This window comes from Anopheles aquasalis, chromosome 2 (assembly GCF_943734665.1).
Source record: "Anopheles aquasalis chromosome 2, idAnoAquaMG_Q_19, whole genome shotgun sequence".
NCBI classification, from domain to species: Eukaryota; Metazoa; Arthropoda; class Insecta; order Diptera; family Culicidae; genus Anopheles; species Anopheles aquasalis.
Window position 1 is genome coordinate 87,600,647 of NC_064877.1, and position 17,959 is coordinate 87,618,605.

Below are 17,959 nucleotides of genomic sequence, written 5' to 3' on the forward strand. Positions count from 1 at the left end.
AAGCTAATATTTTCTTCATTTAAAAGACTTTCTGAAATTAATTTCAAAATATGCATTTTATTTTGTTTCGGTTCGGGATTGTTGATTTTCCATTCATTTCACTGCACCATTGGTCCGACTGGAAACACTATTCCTTCTCCCGGATCATCAGTCGCGAATAACTCAATCCTTGAAACATTTCATTGAAATGCCGCCAATGCATTGATTTAAGATCGACGGCATTCATGTAGCGCCCGTTCAAATTCTCTTCGACACAAAACCATATGTTACAGTGCCACCATGCACCTTCGTACTGCTGTGCACAATGTACGGGGCCCACATTATTATCCCGAACTTTGGTTGAGAACTTCACACCCTTCAAAGGAGACATGTTATCACCTGCAGTGCCACTATACTCGCCGATATCCTTCAAGTTGTATTGCTCACTTTCACTTCCTATTTCGAATGAATCAAACCGCGCGTATTTGAATCTTCCATTAAAGTCTTTTAATTCAACGACCAATTCATGCTTACGGCCACTTGTTATCTGATGGACCTTCTCAAGACCCAACCAAAACTCTTTGTTTAAATCACCAAATCCGTCACGAAACTCATTCCACTCACGATAAAAGTCCAGTGATCCGTCGTAACGGTACTGAAATACGATCCACCCACCGCCGAACGATTTCTGTTCGCAATACACTTCAATCAGTTCACTATCATTCTTCACACGGATAAGATATGTACCAGAGATTTTCGAACGAACATCTTTGCACGAAGAAAAGATAGATTGATTATATTGATATAGCACATGCTCGATGTTTTTATCGAGTTTATGAAGAGCTGTGCGCACCTCCTGATCTCGATTGTAAACCTCGCTGAAATTAAACGCGGTTATATTTTCCAATTTATGCAGCACAGCAAACACTTCTTTTTGGCTTTGGCTGGATCGATGGTCCTCCAACGTTGTCACTACTTTTCCTTGGATGGTTCCATGTTTCTGGATACTATTTTCTATGTTTAACAACTTGCTTTCCACACTTTTTAGATTGTCGTTCATACTCTGCTGCTTGTCTTCCATACTCTGCAGTTTATCTTTCACTGTTTGCAGCTTTCTCGATATAATATCAAACTTGTGTAAGAGCAACTCGAGTCCGTAGCCGAGAGAACTATGTACGGAAGGACTTACATCCCGTCCACTTGCACCAACATAAAGGCTCGAAACTATAAGCCAGCAAACGGCCAACTTCATTTTCGGAACACACATTGTAACCATTCCAATGAAGATTTACTTGTAAAAGATTGTGTCTGGACTGTTCAGAGGGACGTTTCATACTGATTCAAGGTTTGATTCCCGTGGTATCTGCGTACTTTCCTTTTGATAAACCATGTCGTACCGGTTTGCTAGAAGATGATTCAGCCACTCTGTGATCCACAACCTCATTAAGCATTGAGCAATCCATGCTGATTAAAGAAGTGTCGTACGGTAAAATCTTCCAAAGGCCAATTTTATTCAATTAATTTCAATTTAAATCAATTCACAATAAATCCAGAGCATTATCCATGATATGTAAAACAGAAAAAAAAACCTGTGAAGTTTCGTTTCTTCTCGTTTAGAGAAACCAACTATTTCAGCACTCTTTAGCAAACTTTGAATGAAAGTTGATTGGCTCACGTCTCCCGAACAGCTCCGTCTATCACACAGGAAAATATCTTGGATCTTCTAGCCTATTCTTCCTTACAGAGTTTTAAACATCATTTATCTACTATTCTGATTTATCCTTTATACAAAACCCACCTTAAAACATTAATCAAATATCCTAAACGCATGGTAAAGCTTCGTCAGTCAGTGGCGCCTCCTCTCGAAACGCACTCTCAGTCGAGATAAGGAATAATGACACTATCGATCACATGATCCGTCCGGTGCCACTGATAATGATGTACACCTTCCCTGCTGATCACATCCAATCGGCCGCTATCGTGTAGCGTTTTGAGTCCGATCAGATCCTCCTTGTAGATGGGACTTTCCTGCAGTGGCACCACATCATTCGTTTCGTTGTAGAAACTAAAGTGACTCGATTGCCACGGTGTAATGACACCATCGTCCGGTCCACCGATCAGTACCAACCGCCGGAGTCGCATCATCGTCTCGCGGAACTGTGTCGAGTTGGTGGAGTACAGCCGATTGTTCACGTACGGCAGAAAGATGCTAAACTGTTCAAACAGATCCTGATGGTGCGGATCGTTCCAGTAATTCCCGACGGACGTGTGCTGACCGACGTAGGAGTAGAACAGCTGGTACGCCGTTTTGGCCACCAGGGAGGGGAAAATCAAGTGCAGAAAATCATCTACAAAAGAATGGAACCACATGAACAGGATGACTTCAAAGTTGTTGGAGTATCGCAATACAAACCTCCAAACTGGCCAGCCTGTGGCGAGCTCAACGAGATGAAGGTGCGGACACAGTGGTCCGGATACGTTTGCAGCACGGCGCGTCCAAGGAGCCCACCCTGCGAATAGCCAATCATGTTGATTCCCTCAGGATGCAGGGCACATACCGCTTGCAGATTCTCGTTCGCTTCCAGCACCTGATGCCAAGCATTCTCCAGACTTGACCATCCACCGAAGCGATCAAAATTGTACACCACCGTATCCGGGTGAAGCTGTTGAGTAGGAAAGAGGACGTTAGTTCCACGATTTCCGGACCTTCCCACGATGACAACGAACCAACTGAATCCGCTTCACCAGATGCTGCATGCTATCGGCTCCGGTGAGAATCCCATGATAGATAAAGACTGGCCGATATGCACAGATGAGGCTGAGCTTCAAGAGCAGCGTTAAACAACCAGCGAGTCGCAACATATTTTCGATTGCGAGTGAAATACGCAACTCCTCTTATCTCGCGGATACGCTAAAGTACCTCGATTGATTGATGTTAAGTGCTTAGTCACCTAATTTGATGCGGAAGCTGATCATTCTTCCTGTGAACTAGTGACGATAGAAGATACCGGAAACCTTTTTATTAACGAAACACAAAAAAAAGCCGAAAGAACTTGTAACTTACTGCACTATGCCACGGGATTTTCTTTCCTCGTTTCGAGTTTTCCAAACGCGAGCTGAAAATTCGTTGCTTTGTTTTTGTTTTGGTTTTTTTTCAGCGATAAGGCCGGGCCACACGCACCGCCAACTTTTTGCGCAAACCTGGCTACAACACTGGAAATGGGTTCGGGCGCAGCATTTTAACGATGATTTTCCGCTGTTTTCCGCTGTTTTTCCATGATTTTGGTTAGAAATCGACTCGAAGGTGCGGCTGTTTTCTTCAGAATGTTATCAGAATTGTTTTCTTGTACTTAATCGATACCGGTTATCTACATCCTGTCTATGCTTCGTCGGCATCCTCGCCCGGATGACCCCAAACTTCCAGATGCCGCTTACGAGCAAACAGCACATCGTTTCCGGTGGGATGTGTGGCCAACGAGTGCACCACTTCGCTGCCTATCCGAAGTCTTCGCACTTCGTTACCTTCCAGCAGATCCCAAATGATAGCCACCCCTTCCGCTGATCCGGAGATGATCTTCGTGTCCGCCTCTATAATGCCACATTCGATGTGGTAATCATCCACCCGGTGGCCTTTGTACTCGGACAGCAGTTCTCCCGTATCGTTGTCGATCAACCGTATGACTCCGTCGGAACAGGCCGCCAGCAAGCACTGGCCATCGCTCGTTTGGACAAGATGAGTGATGGGCACGCCGATGGTATCACAAACGAGCTCACCGGCCCGGATATCGTACTGCCGCACGGAACCGTCCAGCGAGGCGGACACTATCTTGTGTTCGCTCACAACGAGCGCCGTAATGCAATCCTTGGCCTCACGCATCGTCTGAACCGGGTCGAGCTTACGTGTGCGAACATCCCAGCAGGCGATTGTGTTATCCTTCGAGCCGGATACGGCGATCGAAGATTCTTCGTTGAACCGCACGCATGTGACGCCACCGGCATGGCCACGTAACCGGCGCACCGGCAGACCGGTCGACACGTCCCAGTAAATGACACTCTTATCGAGGGAAGCGGAAATGATGAAACTGCTTTCACAGCTCCCGGCCGCATCCATCACCTCGTCTGCATGGCCTCCGTATGTTTTGAGCAGCAAACCGGTCCGTGGGTTCCATAGTTTTATCTTCTTATCCGAACCACAGGAGAAGCAGTACGAACCGTCCACTGAAAGGAGTAAGAAGAGCTTGTTAAGGAGCCACCTGGTTGAGCTGGTTATCCTTTTTACCGTTGTACCGAACCGCGCGAACAGCGCCTTGATTGCAGTTGATGCTTTGCTTAGCGACCAAATCCATCACCTTCCGCGGGAACTAGATCTGTTTTGTTTGTTTGTTTGCAAAACAGATACAGTGCGTTTCACAATAAAAGCGTCATCCGTTTCAATTTCTAGAAAAAATCAACAATTTATTAAGTTTGCTCTGTGGGAACGATTACTAAAACTAAATAAATTCGGCTTTGTCTATGCCCCCCTCCCACCTTGAACTTACTCGTTCAAAAAATCTAAAACCAGCTTCGCAAACTCGGCCGATTTCTCGCTGTGCACCCAATGACCAGCATCTTTCACGTACTTGATGTCCGAATTGGGGAACAGCGTCTTTATCAGAGGAATGTCCGCTGGCTTTACATAATCCGAGCGGCCACCGGCAATGAACAGCGTTGGTCCATCGAATCGATGGCCGGTTAGGGTTGGGAACTGGGCCACTCCGGTGTGGAAGTTACGTTCCAACGATTCCAGATTGATTCTCCACTGGAATCGACCTCCATCCTGTTCGTTTTTTACGAGGTTCGTTATCAAAAAGTCTCGCAACGGTTTCTCATTGATAACTTTCGCCAGCTGCTCGTCCGCAATGCGCCGTGCCTGGTGGATGGTAGCGTCGGGACCGATCTGAATCATCTTCATGGATTGCAGGAACAGCGGGATGTTTGTGTTACTCGTGCCCAGCCCCGGCGACGGTGAGATATCTACAATGATAGCCTTTTCAACCAGTTCCGGCTACAGGCGAGAAGGAAATCAGTATCATGAATGACTGATCCGGATAGCGGGGACAAGAGCACTTACGTATCGCAGTGCCAATAGCATCATCGCTCGACCTCCCATACTGTGGCCAATAATGGAAGCTCGCTCGATGCCGATGGATTTGTAGAGAGCCACCATATCCTCCACCATGTGCTCATACGAATGCTGCTCACTGTGCGGACTGTCCCCATGGTTACGTGCATCGATGGCGTAGATCTGTGGGAAGAAAGCAAAGCCCTTTTTCATGTCTGCTAACGGGTGCTTGCGGATAAGATACGATACCTTTCTCACCGGTTTGGTGTTTTTGTGGAACGCTTTGGCCAGACTGTTCCAGTTCGATTTCGATCCAAAGAGTCCATGCAGGATGAGGACCGGGTGGGCATCGCCACCTCCGTTATTTTCGTACCGGCTGAACGCCAGCGGAACTGCAGTGGCTCCTTGGTTGCATCGAAGTGCGCTGGTATGCAAATCACATCGGGGAGCCACGAAACAACGAAACAACGCTCTATGCACACTCTGATTCCTAATCATCGCCTTTTTTGGTTGTTGTTTGTGATGAGCGGCCTCAAGGACTTCGCGTGAACCAACGCTGTCACGATCAGCTGTGATTAGCGTGACGTCACCAACCGATTCTGCAGCGAAGAACAGCAATTTTCTCATCATCATTAAAAAGAACCTCTGTAGATTAAGATTAAATATTCTTTGTTTTAGAAAAAAAAACACTCCTTTCCCGCAGTCATTGTGTTACAAGCTTTCTCCCATTTTTGTAAACTGATGGATCGTACCAGATAGAGTAGAGGATGACGATTACAATGGGGACGCATGGGTTACTGCGATTTCCGTCGCTTTGCTCCCATACACGCGCACGTATTTACAATCGAACGAACGTCCACCAGTCGATGGCTCAGTCACGGCCCAACATCTGTCCCCGGCCCCACGCATGCCGGAAAGCAGCCTGCTGTTGCTGCACTGGACGCTGGCCGACCGGCGGTACTCCAAACCCATGGGTGCCACCCTGAACATCCGGAAAGTAGCGTTTGATGAAGAAGGGCGTTTCGATGAGCGCAGGACCACCGAGCTCGGAGGGATAGATGAACTTCAGGAAGTAGTAAGCGTGACCGACCAGAATTCCTAGCAGCGAGAATATGCTTCTGTTGGGCGGAAAGGACCAAAATTAGCCACACTGATGCCGATTGGCACGCGGATTGCATCATACGTACCCCGACGAGAGAATCATGTTCATTCCAAGCAGAACCCACGGTAGGTACATGGCCTTAAACCGTGTACCGAACCAGAAGTTGACGATCACATCTTTGTTCAGCTTGCACCACACGTACAACACGGAAAGGACCATCGGATCCATCAAGATTGGAAGGTCAATCTGTCGACGGAGAAAAGAGGAAATGAAATCGTTTTCCCCGCTTAGTGGCATCTTCAAAATCTCACTTACCAAAAGTCCGATGATAACACACAGGAACCAGTTGAAGAACAGCATGTAAAAGTAATCGCCCGGCTTTTGCTTGTAATGATCCGATTCGAGCCGCAGCGAGTAATTGTAGAGGAAATAGCAGTTCATCATGAAGTGAAATCCGGTTCCGGGATTCAGCGGGTAAAACAAGACGGCCGTCACGGGTCTCCATAGCTAGAAAAGAGGGACAAGGGTGCGTTAGCTAGTGCTGATTGGCGAGATTTCAGCGTGTGCCGGTAAAAGTACCTGGAATTTGTAGAACAGCGGTGCGGATTGCAGGATGAGGTACTCCAACGGCAAGATACCAAACTTGGCCACCAACGACAAACCCACGGTAGCGGACAGCCAGATGCGCGTAAAGGGCGGCACCTGGTTGTACCAAGTCGCGAAATCACTCATTTTCTGGGCGGCTAAATGCTGAAATTCTGAAATAGTCCGTGCTCCGTCTTCCGGCGAACCTTTTCTGGCGAATTGTCTTTTGTTTGTTGTGACGTGTTCGTCAAAACCCACCCAAGGTGTCTGTACCATCGAGGTGGAGTCATCCCCGCGGGAAAAATAAAACAGTAGAATAACGTCACTATTTTGCTATGACGTTGTATGACTATTCTGCTACGATTTGTATGTAAGTCTGCCTGTAGCGCAACAATAGACAGACTAACAGGCGCTACAGCAGAATTACAAACAAATCATAGCAGAATAGTGACGCTATTCTGCTGTATGATTTTGCCCGCCGGGATAGCCAAGGTGTTTAAACTGAACAGGTGGCAGTCAGAGGCATTTTTAAACTGACCGTTGAAATCCGCTGGTGAGATTTTGCTCCTTGCTAGACAGACGGAGCAACGTGATGAAGTGCATGTATTTTTTGGGCTTCATGGTAGGAGAATGCTGGGGCACGTTCTATAACTAAATACTCTTCTCTTCTCGGCTACAAAAGCCGCACCAAGATTATGATTAAAGATGACTGAATTATTACTAAAACAATAACCCATTTCCGAGTTTAAACAGCTTTAAACGAAATATAAATCATTTCCTAAAGGGAAATCCAAATGAATTGACGCCTCTTTCTTTATTTCGTGGCCAACGTGTGGCGCCTCCATTCGATCGATAACTCCAGGAGTAGTACCGGAGTTCCGATCCGTGTGGATTCATTCATTATCTATCCTTTCCTGTTTCGCAGTAGAAAGCGCAGAGTACGGTAATAAATACACAATCCTCACTGGGTGCAGTGTTTGCGCTCTCTTTCGTTCGCGGTAAGGACCTACCCAAAGGTCTGGCCTTCCGGTCCTGCATCTGGCGGCTGTTGCTGTTGGCGCGAGCAGAAGTGAACATGAAATGAACACGGACAGACGAGAAAAGCCATGATCGTAGTATGACATGATGTCACGAACGTCTGTATGTGTGCTGTTATATGCTTTGCGCGAATCATATCGTCCGCTCCCATCCCATAAACACCATCGCCAGAAAAGGCGACTTGGATTGCTTCGCGCGTTAGCTTTTGGTGGTCGCGGACGCATTTTTTCCTTTTCGCGCGCACTACTTTCGCAGCACCGGATCGCCGGTTTCTATTCTTCGATCGTGCGGTGATAATTGATGGTTTTGGTTGTGATTTTTCCATTTTCTATCCCGGCCGTGCAAGGCCCAGAATCTTAAAAAGGAGCAACAGCGACAGCGGAAGTGACATCGCAAACAGAGCCGGTCGGCAGTTAAAGACGGTTCGATAGGGGGATCCTGATTGTCCCCCCACAGATCCTGATTGGATCGATTTTTAAACCTCGCGGGTTGTGTGTGCCCCCGCCAATCGATTCCGGACCCGAGCGTACAAAAATGGCCACGCTGGTATGCCTGATGATGGTGTATTTACATAACAAGTGAAGGCGATGGTGCGGTCCTCCCACTCGCGCGATTGTGTTTCACCAATCGAGCTTGGCGCCGTGAATTATTGATGAACCAGGATACTCCCCAATTTATGTGTATAAAGTGTACCAGCAGCAGCCGCACCGAGGACGCGAGGAATCGAAAACAGGAAGTTACCGACGGAAAATGGCGTAAACGACCGTAGCCGTCGGTGTTGGTGTCATATGGAACTTGTTGGGTCCGCTGGCAGTGCCGCATCATGGAATCGTCCCATAGCGGTGGCTCGTTGGTAAGTTTATAATCTATGAAAATTTGATTTTGTGGTGCAGTAGTTCATTTCGTGTGTTTCTTTCTGTGTAATACGAGAAAATCTTTCTTATCCAACTGCAAAAAACAACAAATGTTGCACATGCGTTTGCTGCTGATCAGTAGAGCAAACTGAGAGGGTGAAATGAAATAATGCGTGGCTAATAAGGAGAGCTAAATCCCAGCGGCATCAGCAGCAGACAAGCAGCATCTCAAAATGGCTGAAAGCATTATCAGAAGCGAACACGCATCAGTTAGTCCGTGTTCCTGTTGGCATATGGTACTCGCACTCGCACGTAACGAAGGCCGAGGCTTCCCCAGTGGCTGCGAATGTAATGTTTCCATTTTTCACTCCTTCCAATAAATCACATGCGTTCACCCAGAGGTGCACCCCTGGCGCTGGTGCAACGCATGGTTTGCTGTGATTGCATCCCTCCAGCATGTAACAGTTGCCACGGTGCGCTTTGTTCTATTACGGCAGGCGAGAAGGCAAGATAAAGGGCGCCCGAGAATGGAGGGAGATAGAAAGATATAGAGATGCGCATACTGTGATGGGGGCTGTCATCATTTATCAGAACGATTCTGGCAGCCATTTTGCGGGCAGTCGGTCGGACAGTCGGTCGGTTGAGGTCATACGGATGCAGCAAATGGCCATCGTGAGTGGCTTTTCATTTCTGACAGTGGCGAGGGAGAGCCCGGACTGGACCGCATCGCTGTGATGCGGTGAGGATCGTTGCATAAATAATGTTATGCACCAGCAGCATACATCAACTGGCGATGGTCAGTCTTTCGCTTCGCCTAGCGTTGGTCCTTTAATGGCCGCTCCGTTGCTTTAAATTACCTTTAGTACCTTTGCTATCGTGATAAATCTTCGCAAAACAGAAAGAAGTGTGCGCTCCCTCCGCTTAAAAAGGACTTTAAAGGGAACAAACGCCTGGAAAAGCGAGTAAATATTTCGATGTTGCGATACAGAGAAGAACGCAAACATCGTTCGTCAAAGGCCCGAGATTGGTACCCTAGCATGAACCCCGAATTTAAAGCAAAGGGAAGACCGCATCCCGATTGCAGCAGCGGCTTCATTCGGACCCCTGGTTTGCGCCATTTTGGGTTGTGTTGCTTCCATTGCGCACATACACTCTGTATAATCATTTTATCGACAATTAGAGATCGTGTTTTTCCCCGTTCCTTTTTTTTTTCCTCTTCTGGGGTTTCATTTCTTTCCGCCAGCCAGCATCAGCAGCCGTGGCCGTATTGCAGTTGGTCCTTCAGTGTTACTCACTGCCAGAGACTGCTTACCGGAAAAAGGCGAACCACCAAACTTCAACGGCTTTAGGGCAAAAGTGGTTCGCGCATCAAAAACGGGGAACGAATTCGTGCCAGCCAGCTGCCAGCAAGATCCCTTCAGGCCAATAACGCCACGCCACACCACGCCGAGGAGTTGGAACTGCGCCGCTCGTTCGTTCGTCTGGTGAAATGGCCAACGCAGTGTGTCAGTGGCACTGGGGGTCCTTGTCCCCTTAGCGGGTGTCCTTCGGAAACGATTGCATCCCCCGGGGGGCAAGCGCTATTCTGCGTTGTGCTTTTGGATTGATTTTTTGCGACCGGGTCTACTGGGCCACCTCCACGGCAGGAGGTCAATGGCGAGGAACGCATTTTTACATTTTTAACGCAGTGGTACCCGCCGCGTAACGGATATTTTTGTTCGCGAGACATAATGTTGCTTGCGTATCGTGCAGCGTCAGCAATTGTCAGCTTTGCTTTGAAGTGCTCACGTGGTGTCACGGTCGGGAAAGGTGGTCGCGTATACGGTGGCCACGGAACGCGGATTCCCACAACAAAATGTGCCAACAATCGGCGCTGGTGCTCATTTCAACGATATTCAAACATTGTGCAAAACGCCATTGTCGATGCCCAATCGGTGATGAGGTCCCGTGAGGTGTTGCTGTGAATTATTGTTCTGTTAGCCACATTTGACCATTGTTTGCGGCCTTATACTTCAAACCGGTGGAACTAAGAGGCAAAAGGGATGCTTTAGTTCAAAGAATTTAAAGCAAATGGATTGTATAAGTTTTTTTATTTATATTTCTGAAGATGTGTTCCAAGAGCCATCAAAGTAACCTCGCCTACAGCGATTTTCAGATGATGCCTACTTGGATGTTATGTTATATCCAAGTAAGCATTGTCTGATCTTATTCACAATTTTCTTTCTATTTATAAAATTTACATCTTTTTACTATAACTATCGGCAAAGTATTTTGAATCGAAGTATGATTTTCTAAACATTATTTTCTTCCTTACTAATATGAAATGTTACCGATTCAAAACACCATACCTTTTTTATGTTCAACTATTTCTTATTATGGCATAGAAAAACCTAAATAAAACTGGTTTATTTTTTAAAATCGGGTGAAAAATGATTGAGTTATTCAACTTTAAAATAGGGTACCTCCTGATGGCGCACGGTGTAGTTTAACACAAAAAAGGTATGGTGTTTTGAATCGATAATACTTCATACCAGTAACTCTGTATATAGTGTTTTAAAATCATCCTAACAGCATTTAAACTTTTCAGAGTTCCTCCACTCATATAAATCAAAAATATTCCTTTCAAAATGTAGTCACAGCGTTCTTCCTCCGTGAACAGCACCACAAACTGTGCTCCATCCATCGCTCAGAATCGTAACATATGCTCCGCTAGCAAATTACGCTAATGATGCAAAACAGGCAAAATAACCCCTCATACGGCGCCCGCTGATTGATGCTGAGCATCAACAGCATCAACAGCAACAGCTTGTCCAGTCAGTTGGGAACGATCATTAAATGGGACACCTACTGTAAAATGTCTCCCCCATGTCAATCCCGGCTGAATGCCATGCTGCTCGTGTCCATAAAAATGTCACGCCTTTTGGAGTTTTGTGTTAGTGGCCACCGTCAGAGTGAGGCACACCACGCACATGACTTCAAGATCGTTTTAAACAGTTTCCACTTTTCATCAGACTTCTAGGCCGGTGGAAGGTCGCTCGTGTCCTGCTGTGTTGGATGGTCAGATGGATGACCGCGGTCAGTATTGATTGACTGGACGTGTTGGTTCGTCATTAGTGTAATCATCCATCAGCGGGGTCCGCTCCATTTTTCTCACACTTTTTCATGGGAAGTGCTCATCGGAGTTCTCTCCACCTCCGCAATCCTCCGGAGCTCCGCGTTTGCCGTTGACAGTTACGACGACACTTTGGCAGCCGAGATCACGCGACCGGAAAGCCGGGGAGGGATGTGGGGGGGGGGGGGGGGGGGATTAAAACTCGATGCTCAACGTTTCCGTACAACCCGGAGAGGGTGTTCGCTCGCTTCTTTTGTTGGTGGGATTCAATTTAAAGGATTCGGCCTCGACCAAAGTCCTTCAGGTTCGTCGGTTCGCGGTGGTGCGGTGGCGTGGTAGGCAGGATACGCGTCACGCGCCACCTTTTGTTGCCACCGGCAGGCACGCCAGTCAGTCTCTGTTAGGGGCCACCGGGGCCTAATCCTTTTGTCCGCTGGCGGCTGACAACTTCTTGTGACGTGGTTTTGCGTGCGCGTTCCTGATCCTGGGAGTCGTGTCTGCGTCGGTGGAATGGGCGGCAATGTTGGCAAAGTTTTCTGATAGGATTTTAACGGGTTCACTGGCACCGCGCATCACCGCGGCTTCGGTTGAAGTTGAAGCTCCACTTAAGCGAATCCTTTGTGCCGTGGCAGAGCGCACGTGGAACGAGTTGAGCGTTCCAAGGCGATTACCGAGGGCCGCTAGTGTTTAGCAACAAACAATGATTGAAGAAGATCAATTAAAAAAGCCTATCGCGGACGGTGACGTGAAGCGTTTTACGAGACGCAATCGAATTTCTAAAAATATAATCGCCCTTAGTCTATAAAGGTATGCGCCGATTAAGCATTTACTCGAGAGTTATGTGAGATGTCCACAAAACATTTGCTGCATCAGAGGCGACTCGATCCCTCCCACATGCCAATCAGTGCCGAGCACGAACAATTGACACCCTCTGCCGCCAAAGGACATCACAATAAACCACCACGCACCCTCTAATCACTATCAGTGTCGTGTTGACGCGTGTGTGAAGAGCCGTCGGCAGCAGAAAACGCAGAAAAGATGCTCCCAACGACGACGACGACAACGGTAAGCCACCTTTCCGTTCCGGAAGGCACATTTCACGCAGGAAAAGAGCGTTTTGAACGACGGAAGCAAGAAAGGATCACAATGCTCACCGCTCTCCGGTTCCGGAATTGAGTTGAGCCAATTTCGGAACCAATCGAGGGTTCCCGTACAGTTAATAATCCTATCCCAGGGCCAGGGGTTCCACTGTCAAGTGGGAGGATACCGAACGTCGTTCACGGCACACGACCCCTTCCACCCTGCCGACCCTCTGCGCATCCCACGATGGACATGGTGGTTTATTACTGTTACTACACATTATTATCATTGGCGATTGATTTGTTTGTAATACCGTTTAAATTGTTTCCGGGGCCACCTAACGCCCAACCGGCGTGAACGCGTGCGCCCGGCCCGGTCCGGAAATCGGTGGCACGCTCCATCTACCGGGCTTCCGGTTTTGGGTGTGTCCACTCCACCAGCCACGAGAGAGATAGTTAACTGGGGTGTGGGGTGTGCGTTGTGATGAGTTAATTTGTAACATTTGACTTCCCGTGCACCCGAAATACTCAACGAGGCTCGTTAGGACCGAAATGGAGCAGAGCTGAAGCCGCGGTGAGTCGCGACTACTGGACCGGACGTCGCTCGTTGGAATGCAATTTGTTAACTTGGATGGCGCAGGAAGGTTTTTGTTTATAGATTTTGATGAAATTTGTTTCGTGGAATATTTCCAGCGATGGTGGGATCGCGATGATTTATGGCTAATGGAGAGTCCTTACACTTCGCTTGCGCATGAAGAATCCTATTTTTGGGTTAATGCATGTACAGGGTAATAAACAACTGGAGAGCCATAAATCGAATGTTCCCGTTTTGGGCCGAAATGCAATTTGATTCTGAATACCTGAAATGTAAGTGCTTGTTTAAGGCTGGGCTAAGGTATTTTTTTTGTTACATATTTTTTGCTTGAATGCTGATCCTTTCAAGAGTATTGTGTAAAATTTTTGGATCAATCGAAGAAAAACTGACAAAGGTATAGATTTTTTAAACCGTTTATGGCTTCGGATCAAAAGACTTGCCCATTTAAGCGACGAACCCGGTTGGATCTTAGTTTGATCAATTTACCTACTTAAAAAATCAGCCAAGAATAGAAAAATGGGAACTTTTAACATATACTCGACGGGGCTACCTGGATAAACTTATAATTTATGTAATAATTATATAATATTGATTCGCTTAGTATTGATGACTCATCACATAGCTGCGATGGCCACCTGTAACTCGTCGCAGACGCACCTTCCTAAATTTGATGCCATGGATGAAGTTATCAACTAATCTTCCCCAAAATAGAACCAAATATTCTTGAAGAGTTGCAGTTTAATGTGCTATTCACTTGAGAAGAATAAGTTGAATGGTTTCTTTACAAAAAATCATTAAAAATGACCCTTTTTTGCCCCAGAACTAACCATAGACTCCTCTTAATTATACAATTGAGTTCGTATTGTATTTTACGAATTACATTTCATCAGACAGCAGCTATGTAAGAGAATTTGATAACTTAATAACTTTCAGAGTATTTATAAAACAAATGAAATTCCGACTAAAAATTATCTGGGAAAAACATAAATCCCTAAACGCATTTAAAACATTATTTAACACTTTTCTGTTTGGTGTTCACTGTGGCCACAATTTTAATCCGATTTAATAAAACATTATGTCATTAAAAGCAGCAACATTTAATTCACCCTTAAAATCATCCCCCCTATCAAAACTCAATCCCTTATCATCGTATATCTCGCTCTCACCTCGATCTCGATAATCCGATTGTTTTGTCCTTTTTCCCAGAGCACCGGGCACCAGGGCAGCATCGCGGAAATTGCATCAAATCCAGCCAACAACCGAGGTTGTGATGATGGTTGGCGTCTGCTTCCGTCAACTTCCGCCCGTTTCGGTTTTGTCGGTGTAGGAGGTCGGGTGGTTAGCGTTGGTGGTTGATTGTTGTTTTCCACGCACTGTCCCCCTCCATGGTTTTCCGTTTAGCCGCAGTCATTGGTAATTATTTTGCTTCCTGTCGTGTGCGCGTCGTCTCGGTCTCGGTCTGTCGGCGGTCGATTCCCTAGGTGCGTCTTTTTAAGCGTTCGCCCAGGAAGACGGTCGTGGTCGTGTTCCCGTTGGCACTGCTCTATTTCTCGCCCACAAAACCGGCCTCATTTTGTCGCGCCGTGCGAGGGTGCGAAAGTACGAGCCAAAAACTGTCGGAACGGATGGACGACAAAAGGCTCAGAAACGGAGGGGTGTGGTGGACTGAACCACATATTTAACGGAGCTCAGACTAAGGGCGTGGAGGTGGAGTGAGTCAATCGTCCTAGTGCTGCTGCAGAATGCTTTTCTTTTGGGATTTTACAGAATTTTTAACTAAAGAAGCAGTTCAAATGTACAATTTACGGTAGTTTCCAATTTAAGTCCTCCAAGATTAACTATTTTTATTTAAAATTTAAAGAATCAGTTTTAAAGCAATTCTATTTTCATAATTTATCTTATACGATTTACGATTGCAGAGAGAAGAATCCAAATCTTGAGCCTTTTCTGTCAATCCCCAACAGGTATTGCACAGTAGGCTGTGGCAGCTAGCTTTGTTTGAGGTTGTGGCAGAAAGATTAAAAAAGCCGAAAAGCAGCCGAGGAAAGGGAAGCCAAACATCACCAGCAGTACAATAAAAAAATGCTCGGATTCAAAAAAGGCGCTTGTGAATGATTTGAATCTTGCACGAGTCAAAGCGTGAGTTCTTTGGCGCGAGTGCACAGCGGCGCCACATGACATCCTGGAATGTGAAGTGATTGTTTCCCCCTTTTTCCCGTCCAAAAGGTAGTCATAATCGGCGGTGGTTTTGTCAGCTTTGTCCTGTCACCGGGACGGCCACACTTCCAACGGCATGGCGAAGAGGCAGAAGACGTAGCAGCACGTCGCCGGTCTTGGGCCCCTTGGGGCTGACGGAGGACAAACGAATGAAGGAATCGGGCGAACGCAAACCCCGCAACAATATGTTTGTTGTTCCAAATTAAAATCAAACACCGATTTCCGGACTTTTCCGGTTGAAGTCCCACCAGTCCCCGGACACTCTTCATCGTCCAATTTTTGTTTTCGCTCCCTCGGTCTCCCTCGCCGAGTGATGAGGAGTGTGTAAGGTGTCTTCGAAATTTGTGTCAAAAGCAAGCGCAGCAAAAGCAGCGAAGGGTTGATCGGTTGATGAGGGTGTTCGCAGGGTGTCGGTGGGTGGGAGAGGCAAAGCGGCAATGCGTGAGCTCCTGAAGATGCGGGATACGGCTTGAGGGCAGCTTCAGGGAGGGTTCAGGCTGACAGATACAGAGGTAAAGGTGAGAGGTATGGTGTGCGTAGAAAACATGTTGATATTTAAGTGGGATCATCCAGCCGATCCATCCTTAAGGAAGACAGAATCCTTGTTATCATCATCATCATCGGGAGCAGTAGCGGTAGCAGCAACATAATCATTTCGATGGACAACGCATCACGAGGATCAACGGTGACCATTGCTTTATGTCACTTTCATCCGGCTTACAGGACACAGGGCTTGAACCTTGTTGGACTGTTGGGACAATATTTATACCCCAACAAACGGTCTAATATTTGCAAACTCGCCTTCGACCACACCACGACGCTCGCGTGGCCACTGGACACGTCGGCACGTACGCTCTAAACTCGTAGTTGAATCAAACAATCTGACCATTACTTTTCATTAGCGGCATTAAGGGCGGACCCCAACCCAGAGTAAGTAGTGCAATCCTTGAGAAGCCGAGGTTTCGAGGCTTTCGGTCATTCGGCTTATCCGCCTTTCGGATCCTGCGCGCTGACGGACGCTGAGGATGCTGGCCCGTGACCGTAACGAAATAATCAAAAGTAAAACGATGTGGGCAGATAATCTTTTTAAGCGAAAGGCGAGATTTCGAGACCTTACCCAGTGACCGTCAGTCAGTCACTGTCATCCATCGATACCCCGCCAGGAGGAGCCAGAAAGAGAAGCCGACACCGGCGAGACCGACGAAACTAGGCTAATCCGTTTGAAAACATCCTTAATCCTACAATGAGTGCGTGCAGACCTTGCCCTAGAGAGGACCCTGCGCGCGTTACCTGAGAGAGAGGGTGGTGGTGGTCGTCGCCGGTCGGTCGTCCACAGTTCTCCCGAGAAGATCGATCCTTCCCGGTGAGCAAATTGAAAAATGAGATGAAAACGGCAGCAGCATCAGGAGTAGCATTCGGTTAAGACGGTTCCCAGAATCTTCTTATTTAATTGGGTATTGTTAGTTTTAGAAATTAGAGCAATTAGAAAGTGCTCCTGTCCATGTCGTGGCGTGCAGGTTCTATGGGATTGACGAGTTAGCAGGATGGACACCGGCTTTGCATTTGAGTAAATGGTTTCAAAAGTAAGGATGGCCGGTACACAGGCCAACCCATTGGCTAATGCCATTTTCGCATGACACTCGGCATAGTTATGGTGAGAAAGGTAAATAGCAAGTTGTCTGCTCTCGGCCCCTGGTATGTGAAGGAATTTTCTAATTTAATAATTTATGAGGCAGGCGATTTGTCAGGTAGAGTTTTAACTATTTCAAATTTAAATGAGCAAATCTTTTCGTGAATACAATTGCTCTTGTAATCCAGATATTCGTTAGTGACATTGAACTTAGTTGCTCTAGGATCCTACATGTGGTTACTAGATTGAAGAGCACTGGTCACTTTGAAAGTCTACTAGATGAAATAGGAATCTAAGATTTAGAATAAAGATTCTCTTTTTTATTTTCTGGTTACCTCGAACTGCCTTGTTAAAGTAATTTCGTAAAAATCGAAGAACATTTTTAGACCCCAGTGAGGAAGCCAGTATAAAAAGATGAAAATGGCACGATCCCGACAAGTGCCAAAGTGGGTGCCCTCGCACGGTTTTGCCCTCCCATGCTGCTGGTGCTGCTGGTGGTCTCGCGCAATCAGTCTAATGGATACGAACGAACGGAGCATCACGCTTTCCCACGTCGTCATCATCGTCAACGAAACAAAGCCCGTTAGTCTGGCGTCACAGCACCGTGGGCGGTCGGTCGGCGCACGCGAACGTGCATTTTCCAGCATTTTCTTCGGCTGCAGGTGGT

General features: G+C 46.9%; 5 protein-coding genes across 5 annotated transcripts in view; all 5 read right to left on the minus strand.

The window, feature by feature from the left end:
- LOC126577794 (ficolin-1-like) overlaps window positions 1-1,369 on the minus strand; it is a 1,604-nt gene extending 235 nt beyond the window's left edge. Inside the window, exons 1-3 of the mRNA XM_050239731.1 lie at window positions 1,351-1,369; window positions 1,272-1,292; window positions 1-747 (exon numbers count right to left, since the gene is read on the minus strand). The exon at window positions 1-747 is cut by the window's left edge and continues 235 nt beyond it. Coding sequence (XP_050095688.1) covers window positions 128-747; window positions 1,272-1,292; window positions 1,351-1,369 — 660 coding nt within the window. The 3' untranslated portion in view covers window positions 1-127. The remainder of the gene's footprint in view (window positions 748-1,271; window positions 1,293-1,350) is intronic.
- Window positions 1,370-1,461: 92 nt separating this feature from the next.
- On the minus strand, window positions 1,462-3,176 carry LOC126569527 (lysosomal thioesterase PPT2 homolog). The gene is made up of 4 exons (XM_050226681.1): window positions 3,044-3,176; window positions 2,707-2,967; window positions 2,393-2,642; window positions 1,462-2,327 (listed from the first exon to the last, which is right to left on the minus strand). Exons 2-4 carry the CDS (start codon window positions 2,839-2,841, stop codon window positions 1,855-1,857), a joined length of 858 nt encoding a protein of 285 aa, XP_050082638.1. The 5' UTR covers window positions 2,842-2,967; window positions 3,044-3,176; the 3' UTR covers window positions 1,462-1,854.
- LOC126569526 (WD repeat domain-containing protein 83) lies at window positions 2,972-4,648 on the minus strand. Its single transcript, XM_050226680.1, has 3 exons — window positions 4,518-4,648; window positions 4,259-4,416; window positions 2,972-4,197 (listed from the first exon to the last, which is right to left on the minus strand). The coding sequence occupies exons 2-3, from the start codon at window positions 4,323-4,325 to the stop codon at window positions 3,359-3,361; spliced, it is 906 nt and encodes a 301-aa protein (XP_050082637.1). The 5' UTR covers window positions 4,326-4,416; window positions 4,518-4,648; the 3' UTR covers window positions 2,972-3,358.
- LOC126569525 (protein ABHD11-like) lies at window positions 4,448-5,648 on the minus strand. Its single transcript, XM_050226679.1, has 3 exons — window positions 5,330-5,648; window positions 5,090-5,263; window positions 4,448-5,023 (listed from the first exon to the last, which is right to left on the minus strand). Exons 1-3 carry the CDS (start codon window positions 5,576-5,578, stop codon window positions 4,514-4,516), a joined length of 933 nt encoding a protein of 310 aa, XP_050082636.1. The 5' UTR covers window positions 5,579-5,648; the 3' UTR covers window positions 4,448-4,513.
- An 84-nt stretch (window positions 5,649-5,732) lies between these two features.
- Window positions 5,733-6,994, minus strand: LOC126580816 (derlin-1). Its single transcript, XM_050244082.1, has 4 exons — window positions 6,762-6,994; window positions 6,498-6,689; window positions 6,268-6,428; window positions 5,733-6,198 (listed from the first exon to the last, which is right to left on the minus strand). The coding sequence occupies exons 1-4, from the start codon at window positions 6,912-6,914 to the stop codon at window positions 5,952-5,954; spliced, it is 753 nt and encodes a 250-aa protein (XP_050100039.1). The 5' UTR covers window positions 6,915-6,994; the 3' UTR covers window positions 5,733-5,951.
- Between the last annotated feature and the right edge of the window lie 10,965 nt (window positions 6,995-17,959).

Excerpts from the sequence above, each read along its gene's own strand:
- LOC126569527 (XM_050226681.1), bottom strand. The coding sequence starts at position 2,841 with ATGTTGCGACTCGCTGGTTGTTTAACGCTGCTCTTGAAGCTCAGCCTC. Across the intron at positions 2,643-2,706 it reads TGGTGAAGCGGATTCAGTTG|CTTCACCCGGATACGGTGGT; the intron begins GTTCGTTGTCAT and ends CCTACTCAACAG. Across the intron at positions 2,328-2,392 it reads ACAGGCTGGCCAGTTTGGAG|ATGATTTTCTGCACTTGATT; the intron begins GTTTGTATTGCG and ends ATTCTTTTGTAG.
- LOC126569526 (XM_050226680.1), bottom strand. The coding sequence starts at position 4,325 with ATGGATTTGGTCGCTAAGCAAAGCATCAACTGCAATCAAGGCGCTGTT. Across the intron at positions 4,198-4,258 it reads TCGCGCGGTTCGGTACAACG|TGGACGGTTCGTACTGCTTC; the intron begins GTAAAAAGGATA and ends TACTCCTTTCAG.
- LOC126569525 (XM_050226679.1), bottom strand. The coding sequence starts at position 5,578 with ATGATTAGGAATCAGAGTGTGCATAGAGCGTTGTTTCGTTGTTTCGTG. Across the intron at positions 5,264-5,329 it reads ACACCAAACCGGTGAGAAAG|ATCTACGCCATCGATGCACG; the intron begins GTATCGTATCTT and ends TTCTTCCCACAG. Across the intron at positions 5,024-5,089 it reads TGCTATTGGCACTGCGATAC|CCGGAACTGGTTGAAAAGGC; the intron begins GTAAGTGCTCTT and ends TCTCGCCTGTAG.
- LOC126580816 (XM_050244082.1), bottom strand. The coding sequence starts at position 6,914 with ATGAGTGATTTCGCGACTTGGTACAACCAGGTGCCGCCCTTTACGCGC. Across the intron at positions 6,690-6,761 it reads CGCTGTTCTACAAATTCCAG|CTATGGAGACCCGTGACGGC; the intron begins GTACTTTTACCG and ends CCTCTTTTCTAG. Across the intron at positions 6,199-6,267 it reads AACATGATTCTCTCGTCGGG|AAGCATATTCTCGCTGCTAG; the intron begins GTACGTATGATG and ends TCCGCCCAACAG.